This window comes from Pteropus medius, unplaced genomic scaffold (assembly GCF_902729225.1).
Source record: "Pteropus medius unplaced genomic scaffold, Ma_sr-lr_union100, whole genome shotgun sequence".
NCBI classification, from domain to species: domain Eukaryota; kingdom Metazoa; phylum Chordata; class Mammalia; order Chiroptera; family Pteropodidae; genus Pteropus; species Pteropus medius.
Window position 1 is genome coordinate 30,103,130 of NW_024354875.1, and position 19,221 is coordinate 30,122,350.

The following is a 19,221-nucleotide window of genomic DNA, read 5'->3' on the forward strand; positions in this document are numbered from 1 at the left end:
TGCTTGGAAAGAAACTGAGTGGCCTAGCCAGATCACTTCAGACTTGCCTGGAAATGTGGGGTTGGAGAGATGAGCAGTTTTCAAATTGCCTTTGTTCTATGAAGAAAGGGTGAGAAGAGGATTGAACAAGGATGGAGAGGGGCTCAGAATTCCAAACCCTGCTTCAACTACTATAGTCTCTTTTTAAAATTTTTCTTTAAAACTCCTTCAAAGAAAAAAAGAAAAAAGAAAGAGAAGAGGAGGGCTTGAAAGATCACCAGATTGGGTTGATTTTTTTTACAATGCTAACATTCTTTGAATCTATTATAAGTGTGTAAAAGAGAACAATTGGTGATATAAGCATCGATCTATCCGTACCAAGCATATATGTAATTCATGCTTCAGACAGGATACAATCACCTGTATCCTTCTCCTTGGCCCAGCCTCTAACTGTTTTCAACATGCAAGTAATTAATGAGTGAATGAGTGATAAATGGAAGATAAACGTGGTGAGAGATAGTTCTGTTGCCGTACAGACTATGATGCGAGATGCACCCTGCAATCTTGTCCGTCTGCTCTGCCATGCATAGATGGCCTGCCTCAGTGGTGGTGGCAGGGCAGTGTCTGTGTGTTTTACTCCTCAGTTCATAAGCAGAAATTGTTTTAGGCCAGACTTGCAAACCCAAACATCTCCAGAAGCCCAATCCAAAGCTTAAAGCAATGAAAAGCAACTGGAATAAAATGGGAGATGGTGGAAGGTGATCTCTCGGTTTTTAAAGAGAAGCTAGAAATTGGGAGTTTTCTGTAGTCTCAGAATTTTTACATGTTGGCAAATAATTCTTCAAAAATCTTACATAAACTAAACGAGTCAACAGTTTGCGATTACTGAGTTTAGTAGCTCAAAAATGTCATAAATTTAGAAAATAAACTTTCCTGCTTGGGAAGAGTATAGCAGGGCAGGAGAAAAAATTTCTTCTATATTTCCAGAAGAAAGATTAAAGGCGGGAAGCCAGAATTCATGACGAGTGAGAATGAACCCAGAATAACAGATTCTATTGGCACCACTTTTCCTAATGCCCTCCAAGGCTTTCTCAGTCCATCTCCCCACAGCCCTCTAATGTTCCCCACCCCACCACACCACACCCACATACAAGAGCACCAATCTCTTGGTGCCCTGACATACATAGGCTCTCGCCTCTGGAAATGTGAGAAACTGGACTCAAAGTTAATCTTACTGGAACAGCAGATTCTGGCTATAAGAAAGAAAGATAATTCCCCTGAACTGGCTTTTGCTGTCTTTACCTAGGAGGAGTCAGCTGGAAACATGTCCTCTTTGCACAAAGTAGAATTCAAATAAGATAGTTCTGTGACCCACCTCAAATGGGCCTCTAGATTTTCTCAGCATTAACTGATATGGTAGACTGGTTAACCACTGATAAATGGTTAATCCATCCTATTAACTCTGTACACACTCCTTTGTAATATGACTTTTTTACTACTCTGTGATACTGTGATTTATAATAAGAAACATGTATTTGGTCTTTGCCCAGCTGCTGGCACAGAGCTCATAAACCCTTGGAACTTCCTAAGTCTAGAGTGATCAAGGAGTTCACCTCCAGGAAAGGGTAGGGCCCTGAGGGATCTGAGAGCGGTGGGTGGGCTGCCTGTAGGACCAAGACCTTAACCTGTGGGATCTGACACTCTCTCCAAGCAGATAATTTCAGAGGGAAGTTGAATGTAGACTTCCATCAAGTGTCAGGAGTGTTGTGAGTGTGAAAATAAAAGAGAAACACATATCAGATCCTTTCATCAAAAAGTAGATTCCCTTTCTCTAGTCTTTAAATCTGGGCTTGGTTGTGTGGTTTTCTTTGGCCAAAGACATATTAGAAAATGTGATGCATGCAGAGATTTAAAAAGTTCTTACACATTAGGTCTTGCTTTCATTTGTAATACCTGGAAGAAAATAAGCTCACCTGCAAGAGAGGCCCTGTGGAGACAGAAGTGCACTCAGAAGCCTAAGTTGGTTCAGTCCAGAAGAACCACCCCCAAGAATCCACAGAATCTTGAGAAATAATAAATCCCAGCTGTTCAAGACACCAAGCTTGGGATGGTTCATTCAGTGGTAAAAGTGGCAAAAGCTAACAAAGTAATAGAACCAGTGCTGATCTTTTATGAGCTTGGCCAACAGTCCTCACCTGAACACGTAGCTGAAGTGGAGCCCCTCGTTGGGGATTAAGTAACCTCCATATCTGTAGGAAGCAGAATTAGCAACAAACACTATGCACTGGGAAAAGCCAAAGCAGAATCCATAAATATTTGCTTTTCGAATGGCTGTCTTGAATGGTTTCTTCAGCTCCCTCTCAAACGCTTCAATAAACTGCCTCTCCTTTCCAATTCCAGCAACAGTGCGGATATTACTGATGGCTTCATTAGTAATCTGAAGAATGAAAAAGAGTAATAAAAGAGCAGAGATAACTACTTTCCTGACTTTTAAGCTGCTACATGGATTACATCTGGTGAAAATGGCAGAATGCAGTACAAATCAGAGATGAAGGCATCATCTGGGAACACAAAGAAGTTGCTGGAGACCAACTCAACTAGACATAAGACATTCCATCAGTTCAATTCAAGTTCTACTTAATACTAACATGGCTTTGTTGCCTCCACTTGTGGAAGAGAGAGGAAGGGAAAGGTACACGTGATTATCCTTGAAAGTTTTTAGCTTCTTTGTTCATTCATTTAAAATGTCTAAAATGGTATTTTTAGATGTCTTCTGAGACAAAAGATTGTTTAATAATATAAATTTAGAATATTAGCTTCCATTTTCTTAAAAATTAATCTGACCAAATGTTATTTAAGATAAATTAAAATTAAGTGAAAGTTTACTTTAGTCTATACTATGAATTTGTATTTGTTTCAATCCATACTCTAGGATAAATAATTATTCTTTCTGAATTAGGATCTGATTCTAAAAAAAGACACAAAGGTGGGCTACTTTCAACCATTGGCAAGTGAAATCCTTTTAGTTTCTGCCTACTTACACAGTGTTCATTCCCTCTCTTATAAAAGACAAAACCTAAATTATAGTAAATTTGTTTAAAAAGTGAGGGTGTATACACTTGTGTGTGTGATTTCTTATACCTGATAAATGTCCATGCCATCGTCCCCTCATTTACCCCTGATAACCAGATATTAATTAGAACATACTTTGCAAAGCGCAGAGCTAAAACCTGAGTGTATTTGAAACCTAAACTATACCGCATGGTTCTATTTCAGGAAGACATTTGCTGCAAGTCTAGTAGACACTGAAGTGTGAAAATTAAAAGTGTGTCCCATTAAAAAGATGACAACTCCTCTCTTTGTGGGCAGCACGCCCCCAAATTTGTTTATACCCACTCAACCTCTCCATCAGAGCTTTATTGTCACAACCTTTGGGCAGAGGCACATATGAAAAGAGCTAGTAGGAAGTTGCTGATCATAAATGTTTGTAGGCTATCAGCTTTCTTAAGTCTCTTTGTACTACATACTCAATCTTTACAGTTTGTGTGACAGCCACCCAGCTGTTAGCAGTCTGAAAATTGCATCTGTAAGATTACCTGTCCTGCAGTCTCCAGAGCCTGCTTGTCTTGAGAAGCAAATCCTGTCAACATTCTGGTCTGTATGGCTCCCGATAAAGCCAAGAAAGGGAGGAAACACACTACGACTAGGCTTAGCTTCCAGCTAAAGAAGAAGGCAATGATCATGGCCACCGTGATGTTAGTGAAGGAATTGACCATCATTCCAATTTGAGAGCCAGCAGCCTGCAAGTCAAAAGCAATCAATCAACCTCACGCTCACAATCTTTTTTTTTTTTTACCAAGTATCATTTTTTTTAACTGATATTGAAGGCTATCTTACACTAAAAAAAAATAGATTTTTAAAAATTGTTATGATAAAATATATATAACATTTATTTTTTTAGCCATTTGTAAGTGTACAATTCAGTGGCATTAAATACATTCCCAGTGTTGGGTAATCACCAACACCATCTATATCCAAAACCTTTTCATTATCCCCAACAAAAAGTCTGTGCCTATTAAAAAATAATCCTCCATGGATGTGGTGTACAGCATAGGGAATATAGCCAATAATATTGTAATAACATTGTATGGTGTCAGGTGGTTGTTAACATATTATGGTGATCACTTCTTTAGGTATATAAATGTTGAATAACTATGGTGTACACCTGGAACTATACAATGCTGTATGTGAGCTATATTTTAATAAAAATCTTTTTTAAAAATCCCCCTTCTTCCCTCTCCCCATCCTGATAATCTTTGTTCTACTTTCTGTCTTTATAATTTGTCTAGTCTAGATACCTCATATAAGTGGAATCATAGAATATCTTTCTGTGTCTAGCTTATTTTACTAATCATAATGTTTTCAAGGTCCATTTGTGCTGTAGCATAATTAGAATTTTATCTCTTTTTATTTGAATTGAAGCACAGTTGACATACAATATTATATTAGTTTCAGGTGTACGACACAGTGATTTAACATTTAAATCATTTACAAAATGATCACCATAAGTCTAGTAACCATCTGTCACCATACAAAGTAATTACAATATCATTGACTATATTCCCTATGCTGTACATTACATCTCTGTGACTTATTTATTTTATAACTGAAAGTTTGCACCTCTTAATTCCTTTCATCTATTTTACCCATTCCCCTACCCCGCTCACCTCTGGCAACCATCAGTTTGTTTTCTGTATCTATGAATCTGTCTCTGTTTTGTTTGTTTGTTCATTTGTTTTGCTTTTTAGATTTCACATATAAGTGAAATCATATGGTATTTGTCTTTCTCTGTCTGACTTATTTCACTTAGCATAATACCCTTCATTTTGTCATAAATAGCAAGATTTCATTCTTTTTTATGGCTGAGTAATATTTACATATATATCACATCTGCTTTATCCATTCACCTGTTAATGGATGCTTAGGCTGCTTCCATATCTTGGCTATTGTAAATAATGCTGCAATGAACATAAGGGTGCATATATCTTTTTGAATTAGTGTTTTCTTTTTCTTTGGATAAATACCAAGAAGTAGAATTTCTGGATCATTCCTTTTAAAGCTGAATAATATTTGGTTGCATGTATAATATGTATATGCCATATTTTATTTATCCATTCATCTGTTGATAAACACTTGGGCATTTTCACCTTTTGGCCGCAATGAATAATGCTGCTATGAACACTGGTGTACAAATATCTGTTTGTGTTCCTGCTTTCAATTCTTTTGAATATAATTCTTTTGGGAATAGAATTACTGGGTCATATGGTAGTTCTATATTTAAAAAGGTAGATTCTTTTAAATAATGAGCTCCTGTAATGCATTTGAAGGTTGGATCAATAAAAGTCCATTTTATTCACAGCTTCTTGGAAACTCGTCTGTTGACTAATCTCATTTCATGGGTGTCACAGCTGGAGCAGTCAATGTGAGATTAATTCAGCCCTAAGCATGGGCGGCATGTTGTCAGGTATCTATGCATTTGGCTTGCTTGAAAATACCCAGGCATTGGCCTTATGGTAATATTACTTATTATTCAGTGAAGATTGATGTTCGCTCTATAATTACAGTTTTGAAGTTCATACAAGACCATTATAAGATACTGCTTTCTCACTGAAGTTAGCCTGCTCACTGGTAAAAAGTTACATGCTACCTTAATACATAGCTGTTTGATCAACACAGGTGGACAAAATAGACTTAATGCTAATATGGGTGAAGATTGGACCACTGTGGTAATTATTATCTATGCTAATCAAAAGCATTTGATGGTTCCAAGTCTTCATTTCAATTGCAGCTATGCAAATGTGGCCAAAGGTTGGTGCCTTCTGTGTAGAAAACACTTGGGTGGGTACAACAACATGACTATCTGTCAAAATTAAAGAGACTTCAGCATTATTTAAGACAAAGAACATAAAATAACCAAAGGTAAGATATTAAGTAACCATAAGTGCTAAGAATAATCTGCATCTTCATACTATATTGAAGACTCAAATGGAATAGATCCTCTGTGGTCCAAAGAATTCCTATGTGTTGGTACTTACTCCCTTAAAGACAGGAGGAAAATCTAAATTAAGAATTTCTTATTTCAACACCTATGTTCATAGCAGCATTATCCACAATAGTGAAATGCCCATCTATGGATGAATGGATAAACAAAAATTGGTGTATACACACAATAGTATATTATTCAACTTTAAAAATAAAATGAAATTCTGACACATTCTACAATATAGATGTATCTTGAGGACGTTAAGCTACGTGAAACAGGCCAATCACAAAAGGACAAATTTTGTATGATTTTACTTATATGAATTTTCTAGAATAGTCAAATTCATAGAGACAGAGTAGATTGCTGGTTATTCAAGGGTGGAGAGAGGGGGCAATGGGAAGTTATTATTTAATGGGTACAGAGTTTCTATTTAGAATGATGAAAGAGTTCTGAATATAGTGGGGATGGTTGCATATCAACATGAATGTACTTAATGCCACAGAATTGTACACTTAAAGTTATTAAACCAATAAATTTTATGTTATGTAGATCGTACCACAATTTCTTTTACAAGAATTTCTGATTGGCAAAGAGTATCAGCCATTATAGAGTTTTGAAAAACAGTTCAGGTTTTATTTTGGGATTATTATTTTGTTTTCTTTTACATTTTGTTCAATTTATACTTAAAAATATTTTAAAAGTAATGATACCTAAGACACATAATAGAATACATGCACAATAATATACATAAACATTTATTTATTTTTACAAAAAAAGGGATCATACTCTGCATGTTACATTGTACTTTTATATTTTTCACTTAGTATAGCATAACCATCCCTCCAGATCATAATACGTAATACTTTGAAAAATAGCTGCCTAATATTCTTTAGTACAAATGTATCATAATTTGTTCAACCATTTTCCTATTGGTGAATATTCAAGATGTTTCCAGGAAATTTTATTAATTTTTTGAACAATATAAAAAATATCCTTGAATGCACATTGTCACACTATAGGAAAGGATTTACTAATATGTGAATTTTGCTCAGGGGGTTTTACCTACCTGAATACTCTCTAAAAAATGTTGAAAGAATTCATACTGTGTAAGTGGCAGTTTCTCCTCATTTTCAAAAATACAGGACATTATCATACATGATAGTTTTTATTGAGTTGATAGGTGGAAAATGGCATCTCATTAATTTATTAGAATTGCTCTATTAATGAAGTTGAATGATTCTTCATTGGTTATTTGTCCTCTTACATTTCTTTTTTTGGTGTGGGGAGGATTGCCTGTCCATATACTGATTTTTTAAACTTTTTTATTACTTGATTTTTGTTCTCTTATCAAATTTAGGAGTACTGTACATATTAGAGTATTAGGTATATTAATCCTTGATATAAATATTTATCTAGTTTGTCATTTGTTTATACAAAAGTTATAAATTTTTATGTAGCCCAACAAGTATACTTTATGGTTTTCTATTTTCCTTGAGAGAATCAAAATAAAATTTTTGAAGAAGTCAAGATAATTTTAAAGTACACTTAGAATAATTAATGTCCAGGAATAGATAAGGGAAAATTTTTGAAGGGAAAAATTACTATGCAGAGATCTACCTTACCAGATAACAAAAATGTATCATAAAATTATAATAATTAAAACTATAAAGTTCTGGTATAGAATAAATAAAATTGATCAATGAAAGAGAATAAAGAATACCCACGTCATAGTTCTAAGTGTACATGGGAAGTCAATATTCACAATGGGCAAAAGGATTCAAATCAATGGAAAATGGAATCTATATTAAATATTTTTGGAATATTTTCTACCCAACTTGAAAGGGGAAAAAAAATCAAATTTCTATACCACACCGATACTAAAATAAATTTGACCTGAATTAGTAATTTCATTTTTAAATAGTTTATTAGAAAAACTCTTAGAAACTGTTTTTTAAAGGATAAGTAAAATTTTTATGAGATGATTAGCTGTTAATATCTGAATTCTAGTGAAAGCAAATAATCTTTAAAAGTCTCTTGCAGACTGAGGGACACAAGAATACAAGAGGTAAGATTATAGTTTATTTATTTAACCTAAATTCAACAATAAGGTGAACTAGACACTAGAACGCTCAGGTGATAAGAGTGAAATTGGTATCGACTTTCTTTAAGCAGTAAGACAAGGCATATTAAAAGTTTTAAAAATTATTTTACTCTGAGTATAGTCCAATAATTACATTTGAGAACTAAAAAAATAATAATAAAGGATGTGCCACTCTTGACATAAAATGATACAGATTGCTTACAAGGGAGAAAAGCAGGGGAAATTTTAAATAGGGAATTCTTTAAGAAATCATCATACATTAAAATGATGAATTTTGCAGTCATTAATAATCTATTGTAGAAGAATAATGACCAAAAATTAGCTCATATCAGATCGTTTTAGGGAAAAAATGAAAGATTACAAAGTAATATCTAATGTGACCCAAAGTCTGTAGGAAACACATGTGTACATAGAAAAAGCCTAGAAGAACCAATAAGGATTTTCCTTTGAGTCAGAGAATTCCATGTTCCTTTGAAATTCTCCTGTAGCATTGTCCATATTTTTGGTTGAACTTGTAGTGGTCAAGAAATACAGCACATCAACCCAAAGAGTTTTTCTTCCAAGAACATCACAAACAAATCATTATTTTTCTTTTCTTTTCTTTTTACATTCTCATAGAAAGTGAATACAGGTGCTGAGAGGCAAACTTGACTCTGGTCACTTTAATCTAAATGCCTGGTTTTATAAATGTGTAATTATACATGTAAGTCCCCTGAACAAGGCTGCAGGTTCTGGGTTTAAAAACCACGGCTTAGTCTCCCTTAGTCAGCAAGACAGCTCTTTGAAGTTCAAGATTCTAGGTAGCAATCATTTACTTCTTTCCCTCAATTTCCTGACTGAGCTGCTCAGAACAGCTTCTCTTTACCTAAGACTAACTGGACCCTGGACACGGAGGTAAGGAAAGCTGTTTCCACACACTCTTTGCTTCCACCTTCTAGGGGGTGCTATTAAGTCTTGTGAAATCTGAGCCTCTGAGCCTAAAAATGATGAGAGAGGAATATTGGGAGAGTTCTTAATCACTCGACTCAGAAGAAATCCAAATTCCCAATATATTTTGATTTATGCCATAACAATGATTCTGGTCACTGCCTCTGAGACACTGTCCGTTTTAGGTTATGTTCGTCAGCATTGGAAAGGGGAGGCAATGTGCTTCTTGGATATCCCAATCCCATGGGGTTCTATTCCATAGAAAATATACTGGTGATTATCTGAAGGCTCAAAAGAAAGTCTATCCCAGTTACACCAACCCTAGAACACACCCTCCACCCTACCCACAGCTTACCCCTTGAACTTGGGAAGCATCTGTAGCAAGCCTTGTTGTCAGTGCTCCAGGGCTATTTCTGAGATCATCAAACCAGCCAATGTTTTGCCCTAATATTGCTCTGAAACCAAATTTACGTAGCCTTTTTGTGAGGAGTTCCCCGGATTTAGCAAAAGCATATCCCTAAAATGTAAAGGAGTCTTTAATGATAATTTAATATGAAAAGGGGAGAAATAGCTAAATCACTTATTTAAAAACAAAATTTCTTACCTGCAGAAATTGAGTGCAAAGAGATATACAGCCCATTGCTACAAAGAGAAGGCACACATCATGGATCTGTGACCTTTGTTCTTCTTTATCAAGAAGTGAAAAAGTCTTTGCAAGACAGTAAGCAAGAAAGGAACTTTATTATAACAACAGCAAAAAAAAAAAAAAATCAACTATGTCTAAAAGAAATTTGTCTTAAGCATTGGGTTAATAACAGTTTCACTTTAAACATACTCTGAACATGTGCATTTTAATTCCTCGTGGGGAAAGAAGCCTGGAGAATGAAAACCAATGGTTATGATTTACAGAATTTTTAAAATTTAAAAATTTTTTAAATGTTTAAAACTTTTTCAATTACAGTTGACATACAATATTATAATACATTAGTTTCAGGTGCACAACACAGTGATTAGACATTTATGCAGAATTTTGTCTTGTTTCTTTGCCTTTTGTAGGCAATTGTGTTGGCTTTCCTTTGATACAGATGAAAAATATGATGAATGTCTCAAATTCTTTATGTAATAAGGCAAAGGGGGAAAAAAGGAAGAAAGGAAAGAAAGAAGGAAGGAAGGAAGGAAGGAAGGAAGGAAGGAAGGAAGGAAGGAAGGAAGGAAGGAAGGAAGGAAGGAAGGAAGGAAGGAAGGAAGAGAGGAAGGAAGACAGGAGGGAGAGAGGATGGAACTTGAGAATCTGAGAATGTTTTCTTGGACAAAAGTCAAAGTATTATGTCTTTCTCCAATAATAGATGTTATAAACATAATTTTCCCACTCAGGTACACCTTTTCTGTTATCAGTTTTATATATATGTTAATATATATTAACATAAAAAAGCAACTAACTACGAAGCATTGACTCTAATTGGCTTAGAAGAGAAAATAGTTTCCATCCATCTGAGGCTGAAGTTGTTGACTCTCAATCATCAGAAGCTGAAAACATTCTCCTCAAAAAACTATGGAAATTGTGAATGGGTTTTTTTAGCCTATAATAAGTAGTAAATTATACTCATAAGTATGTTCTGAACTTACAGACATATGCCCAAGTAAGGGATTAGGGATCGAACTGTTGCAATATGAAAATGGAAAGAACTGCATATTCTAATGATATTATCCTACAGTAATATGGATTTTATGTACAACAAAACCTTCCTAATTTAGACTAAATGAGGGAACGGTGAGGGTTCAGAAAAAAAATATACATTATAGAGCTATACAGTAAATCCTTATTTATTGTTCTGAGTTAATTAGACCAATGCCAACAAGCAGTTGCTCAAAGGAAACTATTCAATAAATATTTGAGTGCCTGCTATATGCCAAATAAGTCCCTTGAAAACAACATAAACTACTCCATTTATGAATTCTTTTTTGCAAAGCAAAAGTAATATTCAAATTATCACAAATTCCAAAGTAGAAAGAAGGGTTCTATATTAATAAGATTTACTGTTTCTAGGATAGAGTTTCTTGAGCCTTCATGGTTCTGAATACAAGTAAAAATGGGTTCAGAAGTCATCATTCTTCCCAGCATATAATAACTCACATTTTTAATTTACACAGTTTAAAAATCTGTACTTAAATACATTTGATACTTAAAGATGTATTTCAATTTGGTTTTAAAAAGCACTATAAAATCCCCTGTAACCCCAAACTGTGAAGCCACAATTTCCATTCTCCCTAAGGTCAACCACTTATTACAATCATGAACTATAGAACTGCAGATTAGCTGGTTCAGCTTTTATTTTATAGACGAAATATTTGGCCATTGTTAAATCCACACGGCTGTCCAGTTCAAGATTGAACATCTACCTATCCATAATCTTTTTTTGAAAAAATTCTGTTCTATAAGGTCTTTGTACTTTCTTGTTAAAATTCAACCCAAAGCGCTACCCATCAATAGGTTCCTCTGTTCTTAAACTAGCTGTAGTTTGAGCATACATCGGTGTCATTTTGATAATTGTAACTTTAAGGAGAAAGCAAACATTCATTAAACTCTTACTATTTGCCAAATGCCAAAAATGTTAATTAACCTAACTTAACTTAAGTGAGGATTTCCTTAAATTAGGATTCTTAAAACAACCCGGTGAGGTAGATTTTCTTGCCCCACATTACAGATGAGGAAAGTAAGCCTCATCGAGGGGAAGCCACTTGCCCAAATGCACACAGAGAATACAGAACAGAAATCTACTACAAATTCAGGGCTGGCCGGCTCCACAATTCATGCTTTTTCCTAGCATGCTACATCCAAATTGCTGTGCTTAGAACAGTTGGCACATGTTTCGATTCAAATAGACCTAGGAATTTGAATCAGATAAATTATGCTTTACATGTATATTGAGGCTTCACTAGATTAGCAACCAGGCTACTAATAGTGTCCAACCATTTGCTAAGTCCATGTTCCAAACTGTGGTCTCAGTACACTGAATGTGAATATTGTGCCTTTTAGGTATGTCAGAATGAAAACAGTGCAATTAAAAACAGACTATTATCTGACTCATGATTATACCCTATGAGATGAAAGCATCATTAACCTCCTGATGAATATGCAACAATTATGCTGAGAGACAAACAGAAACAATGTTCTTTATCAGAGAGAAAGAACATCATTCTTCTAGCAAATATAACCCTGTGAGAATATTAACCATGAGCAGACTTTGGATTTCACCAACTAGATCCTGCTTCTCTGGTTCTGTAGCCCTTAAGTGAAAAGCTAAATTGCTTGGGTTAAGTTTTCCCTAGGATTCCTGGTTGTGACCAGGAGAATTACAGAGCATACTCTCACTACCAATAACCAGTGGGTGCTCTAGGAGGATAGGGGTCATAGATAAATATCAAGTTTTTTCTGACTTGGCCATTTCAAAGACTACTAGAGCTGGAAGGTATCTTAGAAGTTATCTTTGTCAATCCTTCCTTTTATACTTAAGGCCCAGAGAAGTGGTGTGATGTAACCCCATGGCATACAGTACTTGATACATTACTAGCAGAGCCAGTTTAAAAAAACAAAAACAAACAAATAAAAAACCCACATCTCCTGACAGGGAATCCAGGACTCTTTCCACAGCAGCTCATAGACAGGACAAAGCTGGCTGAGTATATTTCTTACTCTGCTTTTATAAGATAGAAAAAGATGATGGGCAAAGACTATGACCTCCTGGATTTATTTTAAAAGCAAACATCTAGAGCATAGTCTTGGGTCTTTACGGATCCAGCCCTATCCCCTATACCTTCTACATCTACATCTACTCAGTACAGTGCATTTCCAGAGCCTCTCCCTACTAGAATGCCAGATTCATGACAGTAGGGAGGGGCTTTGATTTTTGTATTCACCTCTCTGTTGCCAACATCAGCAACAGTACTTGGTGAACAATAAGTATTTGTTGAATGATGAGTGAATTTTTTGTTTAATGTCTGTCTTCCTCAGAGACTTGAAACTCCATTAAGGAAGACACCAAGACTGATAACTGCATTCCCAATTTCCTAACACTGTGCCTAGGAGTGATAATCAACAAATATCCCTTGAGTGAACAAACAAACATTCCTATTACTTTAGAATATTATACTTACTAGACATTAAAGAATATAAATTAATTATTTAAAAATTTTTTCAGCATAAAGATTTTTCCATCACCAGAAATTAAATTTACCAGAGTCCTTGTGTTTCTAATACCCTTTCTCTCTGAAATGAACATGATTTCCTCAGTTACCACAAGGGGGCAGTGCGAAAATGGAAGCCACAGCTGCGGCCCTCCCTACACAATTGACTTGGACTGTGTCTGTGGACTCTACCAGTCTTTCTGTACAACTCATGCCTGTGGGGTCATTTTTCTGTGCTGATAAATCCTTTAGGCTAGTCTTCAGAAAGACTGAGTTCTAGACCTGGCCCCACCACCTAATGCATATGTTACCTTGAACAAATTAATAAAGTTCTCTACATTCTAGGTTTGCCACCCTGTTGACCTCACATGGTACGTGTGTATAAATTTCAACTAAGAAAATTTGATAGCATTTTGATAAATAATTTTGCAATGATAAGGTTTAATTAGAACCTGACTCTGTAGTCACACTATCTGGATTTGACTCCCAGATCCATCACTTGCTATCTTAAGTTCTCTATGCTTTAGTTTGCTCCTTTGTAAAATGGGAACAATAAGAATACCTACTGCAGATGGTTATTAGATAAGTTTAGTGAACTATTATATATAAAATACTTAGTATCTAATTTATGTTTGTAGTTATTATTATTACTTATAGCAATGAAGTCAGATGGTGACTATCAAAACTCTTAGGAAGTAAAAAAATTGAAAATAAAATTTTTTTCTCATGCCTTATTTTACTTCTGTCTTCTTTTTCTGTTTCCTCTCCACTGCCCCATTTCAATGATGCAATCAGCAGGAGAGCAGAGAATTATACAACATGCAGTGACACCTGCTATTATAAATCAAACTTTGTACCTCAGCTGCTCAGCAGAATCAAAATAGCCCTAAAATCCTTTTATATTATTCAACAAAACTGCTTTGCATTCTGATTTGGTTTGCATATAGGTAAATTGCCCTCTTCTAATGCTAAATTTGCAGCCTTAGTGAAGTTTTTTACAGACCTTATGAATATCCTGCCAGCCCAAATGACAATGCCTGGCTTTGTCTTCTTACCTTGTATGTGATAGAGACTTGAGGTGTTTTTAATCCTTTAGAGATGAGGGGAAAAAGCTAAATACATTAAAGTAAATGACAATATCCACTGACAGAAGAACGAAGGGTGAGGAGAATAAAGCTAGGCCAGCTGTTTGCTTACCCCAAGAATCTGGCTGAATAAAAAGGCATAGAGGGGTGTGACCGCTCCATTGACAGCAGCACCCACTGCCCCTACCAGCATGTAGGGCCATTCATGAGCATTGAATTTCAGAATCCTCCTAACTGGAGCAGGTTCAATTTCTTCTTCCACAGGAATGTCCTTTCCCTTGAGGGGGAAAAAGGGTTTCATTAATCATCCAAATATACACTCATTTTTGCATATACTCTCTTTTGTACAGCAGGCCCTTTGGCCTTCACAGACATAAGACTCATCGTTTGATTGGTTATGAGTGACCTCAAAGATCTATGAGATGTGGTGATGTGTTATTTTGTGAGGAATGATTTTGAATTTCTTGAGACCTTGCTATCACCAGAAGGGAGGAGCCTGGAGGAGCCTAAAAGTGAGCTTATAGTTTTCATTTTACAGTTACATACATTATAACTCTCGGAGAATAAACAATACGTTAAATCTTTGAGAAAAAGAAACCCCTGATTTAAATGCCAAAGCTCTATAATCTAGTAACTGAGTAAAGCTCTAAGGCAAGCCAGTGTATCTGAAATGAGTCAAAATAACTTTTTAAATTTGTTAAGTTGTGTCAACAGTTATCATTTACATGTTTTCTGTAAGGTTTTCCTTAATTAGTGCCCAAAAGTAAATTGTAACCCATTTGGATTTCTAAATTCCACACTTTCTCCACAAGGAGTAATAATTATTTCAATATTTTCCTATTCTCATCTCTTTATTTGCCATTAAAGTGTCAGAACTAGCAAATTTTTATCCTCTTGAAGGCAAGTATATTCAGAACCTTATTATTTTTCCTTACTATAGATATTACTCAGTGCTTAGTCTTAAGCCCATTTATTCAAAAGTTTGTTAAATTTATTACCCACTTTGTTTGAGAAAGGATTTTAGGTGGCTTATGTAGATCTGTATTGATTTTTTTTTTTTTACTTTTTCTATTAAATATGCTACAATATCTATTGTACAAAACTACTAATTAGCATTCTCTAATTTGCCCTTCAGGCAGCTGAATGTCAGAAACATACAACAGCAAGAACTTTAAATATTTTGCTTACAAAGTCAAAGACCACATTACCAATTTCATTTAAATATAAGCCTGGTGTCATGTTCCTGTCATCATAGTTGCAAGCCAGATAGAATACAGAAAAGCAACTCAGCTGCAGATGGATATTAGTGCCTCCATTTCAAGTTCTCTCTTGGCCTGCCCTCAGCACTTGTACTTGTCATGACTACTTACTCCTGTAGCAAATATTTCTGTTCAATGATGTTATCTCTGACTGCTTACTAACCCAAGGAATCAATGCCAGAGAAAAAGAAAGAAACCTAAGAAAGTGTAAATGGAACAGGCATAGAAAGAATGGGGTTCTTGGATGAGCTCCACACAGCCACCAATGGAATATTTTAGCTCTTTAGCTCTTTGGGGCTTAGTTACAGGATCCTCAAAATGAGAGAGTTGAACTAAGTTGTTTTGGGTAGGCAATTTTCTATGAGTCTCTCATGTTTCTGTACATCTTGTGAGTCTCTCATGTTTCTGTACATCTGTACATCTTTGTTCAGACTATTTTTTCAAGGATGTTTGTATAGAAAATAGCCTTGGAGAACACAGATGGTATCTCCATCCCAAGAAAAAGGCAGATGTGCTTACTGCTCATTATAAAAGAGTCAGGCTACTCAAGCCTGGGATTCCTCTCCTGTAACAACCTGCCCCCACTTCCTTTACTAGTATCATCTGGCCCTCTTTGCATCAACTTATAACAAGCGGGGATTCTGTTGAGGAACCAGCGTAAATGCTGTACTGTGGCTACTGCTATTGCTGTGAATAATAAAGTCTTTTGTCTCTGACTCAGGGTTGTCATGTATTCTGCCAGCATTCCTGACATAGGTTAACTTGATAACTTGCAATAGAGTAAAATTATCAGATCCTTTACATTTCTAGGCAGTACTGGTGTCCAGATCTGGATGCATACTAGATTCATGTGGGTCTATGATTAACAGTACAGATTCCTGGGTCTAATCGCCAGAAATTCTTAATTTAGTGAGCATAAGCGTGCATTTGTGTTTTAAAAAAATTTTCCTCAGGTAAGTCTGGAGACAAAACCTATTTTGTGAGATCATCATCAGTACTGTTTAGATCTCCAAGACTCCTTCCGGCACTAAATGTCTAGGATTCCATGATTATACACTTTGAAAGTATCAGCTCTACTATACCATCTTGGAATATTGAACTCCAACGTTTCCTGGAACCACTACCCCACAAGATGGTCTACCCATGGCCTTGCATGACAGATTTCCCTGGCTTTCTGATACCTGAAGGTATCCCCAACCCTAAAAAACAATACTTAAGAGCATTACAATACATAAAAGCAATGCTATGTTAACTTTTGTCTAGTAGCTCTCATGCCAATATTAACTAACAAAAAGCAAGAAATTAATTAATTTGAATAATTTTCTTTTGTCTGCTTTTACTAAAAATTTGACTTTAAAGGTAACTGTTCCTTAACCACAAAAAGATGTGGCTATTAAGACTGAATGATGCAAAAACCAGGAAATCTGTCCCCAAGTAATTGACTTTTGATTGACTTTCATTTAATATAGCAAACAGAATACTAGAAGAAAAAATAAAACAAAATATAATTAAAGTCATTATATACAGAACAGTTTTCTCTCTAATTTCGCAAAGCTAAAGACAAATTTATTCATCTAAAAAAAGCTAAAAGATGAATCAAGATGAATAAAGATTGATAAATTCACAGCAAACCAGTAACTCAGAGATGAAATTATGTATGTGTTTCCTCACTATGGAGTTCCCGCCTCTATTGTAGCAATGTCAAGTTACGCAATGCTCATCCATTTATCATAGGTAAAGAAATATCCTGCCAGCAACTTCAGTGCATGAAGGACAGTGGCTCTCATTCATCTTTGCTTCCCTAACACAATACCCAGCACATAATAGGTGTTCAATCAATGTTTATTAGATGAAAGAATGAATGAAGCTTTTATGTCGATCGTGCATACATGCAACAAAACATTTACTTTAAAAAATACTGATTATATACCTACTAGATGGTTCAATGCTAGACACTGGGCTTTTCCTAGTTACCCCTTCTGTTTTCTTACATACGTTAGGTGAAAATAAAACTTCTTACTTAAATTTTGTGTCCCGCTTTCTACATTTTGTTACAATCCATTGGAATCTCCTGCCTTGAAAATGACTTTAGGATTTGATGATACCAAATGTAACTATGACAACGGAGCAGAGATTCTTCAAATGAATAAATACTGACAGTCATTTTTATGGCTCCTGTCTCTGTCCTCTCTTTTAACCAAATGCCTAAACACTATCTTATAAGTTAGCTATGGTGAAGTGATAGGTTTCTAATATTTAACTCTTTAGGGGAGCAGGATTTTACCACCCCAAAATATATTTCTTTGGTGTGAGGATTATTTTTCGCTGATTATTTTTAAGAAACAAAAGACTCAGGAGTGGCTTCTTATCTTCCCTCTTAACTGCCTAAAAGAATTTGGGTAGATGGCCTGTTCCAGAATGGGAGATGTCAGCAGAGATAACTACAAAGATTATGAGCTAGGTGTGGTAGACTGGGGGGAATTTAGTAAAGCCTGCTTATTAAAGTTCTCCGTGTCCCTTTGTCTCTGCATTGCATAGCAAACATTTACTTTTCCCATCTTCCTGTGAATTGCTTTTCTTTGAAGTCCCAGATCTCTACTCCCTTCCCCTCAGCTCTGAATAACACCTAAGGCTCAATTGTCTGATTGTCTTTGGGCCTCATATTCTTATGGAGCCCCATATGTTTGAAATTAAACCTGATTTTGCTCCTGCTAATCTGTCCCTTGTCAATTTAATTCTTAGACCAGCCCAAAGAAACAAGAGGGGTAGAGGGGAATTCTTCTTCTCCAGCTGTTGGTGTAGTTGGCGGGATCTTCACCAACTGGAAACTGCCTGCTCCAGGGACTGCTGCAGCTGAGAGATCCTGGGACCTCTGACAAGAGCCGGCAGAAGGTACGCATTCTTACCACGTCAGCCTCCTTGACCTCTGTTGTGGGGTCTGGTGGACGCTAAAGTGGTAAGAGTCCTTTTTCTTTGACCAGCCAAAAGAACAGACCTTAGTTTTATTTCATATGCCATCTTGTTTTTTAGTCAGTATCCCTAAAAGAGATGCCTAGATAGCAGAGACTGAAACTTCTAGCGTGCAGGTTTCCCCTTATCCTAGACTGAATTTTATCAGCATTACCACTAAGATCGGACCCTATTAATAGGAGCCAAAAGTACAGCTTAGAGAGTAAGGAGAAATGAGCTGTTGTCTTAGGTCTGTCACCAGCTAACTGTGAGACCTTGAGTCAGACATGCTACTTAGAGTTTGGAAGCACAGACTTCTTAGGACCCATCTCTTCTAAGTTTTCAGAGTCAAAACTCTAAGAGACCACAAGGTGGAGATAACTCCTTTATGTAAGTAAACCTTTTACATTGTGACATAAGATAGAACATTTCCCAATTAACAGAAGGTAAGGCTAGAGCTTCTATATCAAGATGAGAAAAGGGAAGAATTTCACCAGTGCTTGGGCTTGCAGAATTTAGTTAACTATTAAATACTTTAAAATTTACTGGGATTAGAAATTCTATAAGTTAAAATTTATTAACCACAATTCTACTGCTTCCTTTTAAAAATACTGAATTCTTTAAATCTAAAAGACTAATATAATTATCATACGAGCAAGCAGTGTTAACAGAAGCATAAGATCTTTTGGTTTT

General features: G+C 35.6%; 1 protein-coding gene across 2 annotated transcripts in view; it reads right to left on the minus strand.

The window, feature by feature from the left end:
- Positions 1–19,221, minus strand: part of ABCB11 (ATP binding cassette subfamily B member 11) — an 86,753-nt gene that overhangs the window by 12,752 nt on the left and 54,780 nt on the right. For both annotated transcript variants that reach the window (XR_005651243.1, XM_039855358.1), the window contains exons 19-23: positions 14,433–14,597; positions 9,655–9,759; positions 9,406–9,567; positions 3,576–3,779; positions 2,175–2,416 (exon numbers count right to left, since the gene is read on the minus strand). Coding sequence is in view for 1 of the 2 variants with exons in the window: in XM_039855358.1 (XP_039711292.1) it covers positions 2,175–2,416; positions 3,576–3,779; positions 9,406–9,567; positions 9,655–9,759; positions 14,433–14,597 (878 nt within the window). In the remaining variant the exon portion in view is untranslated. The remainder of the gene's footprint in view (positions 1–2,174; positions 2,417–3,575; positions 3,780–9,405; positions 9,568–9,654; positions 9,760–14,432; positions 14,598–19,221) is intronic.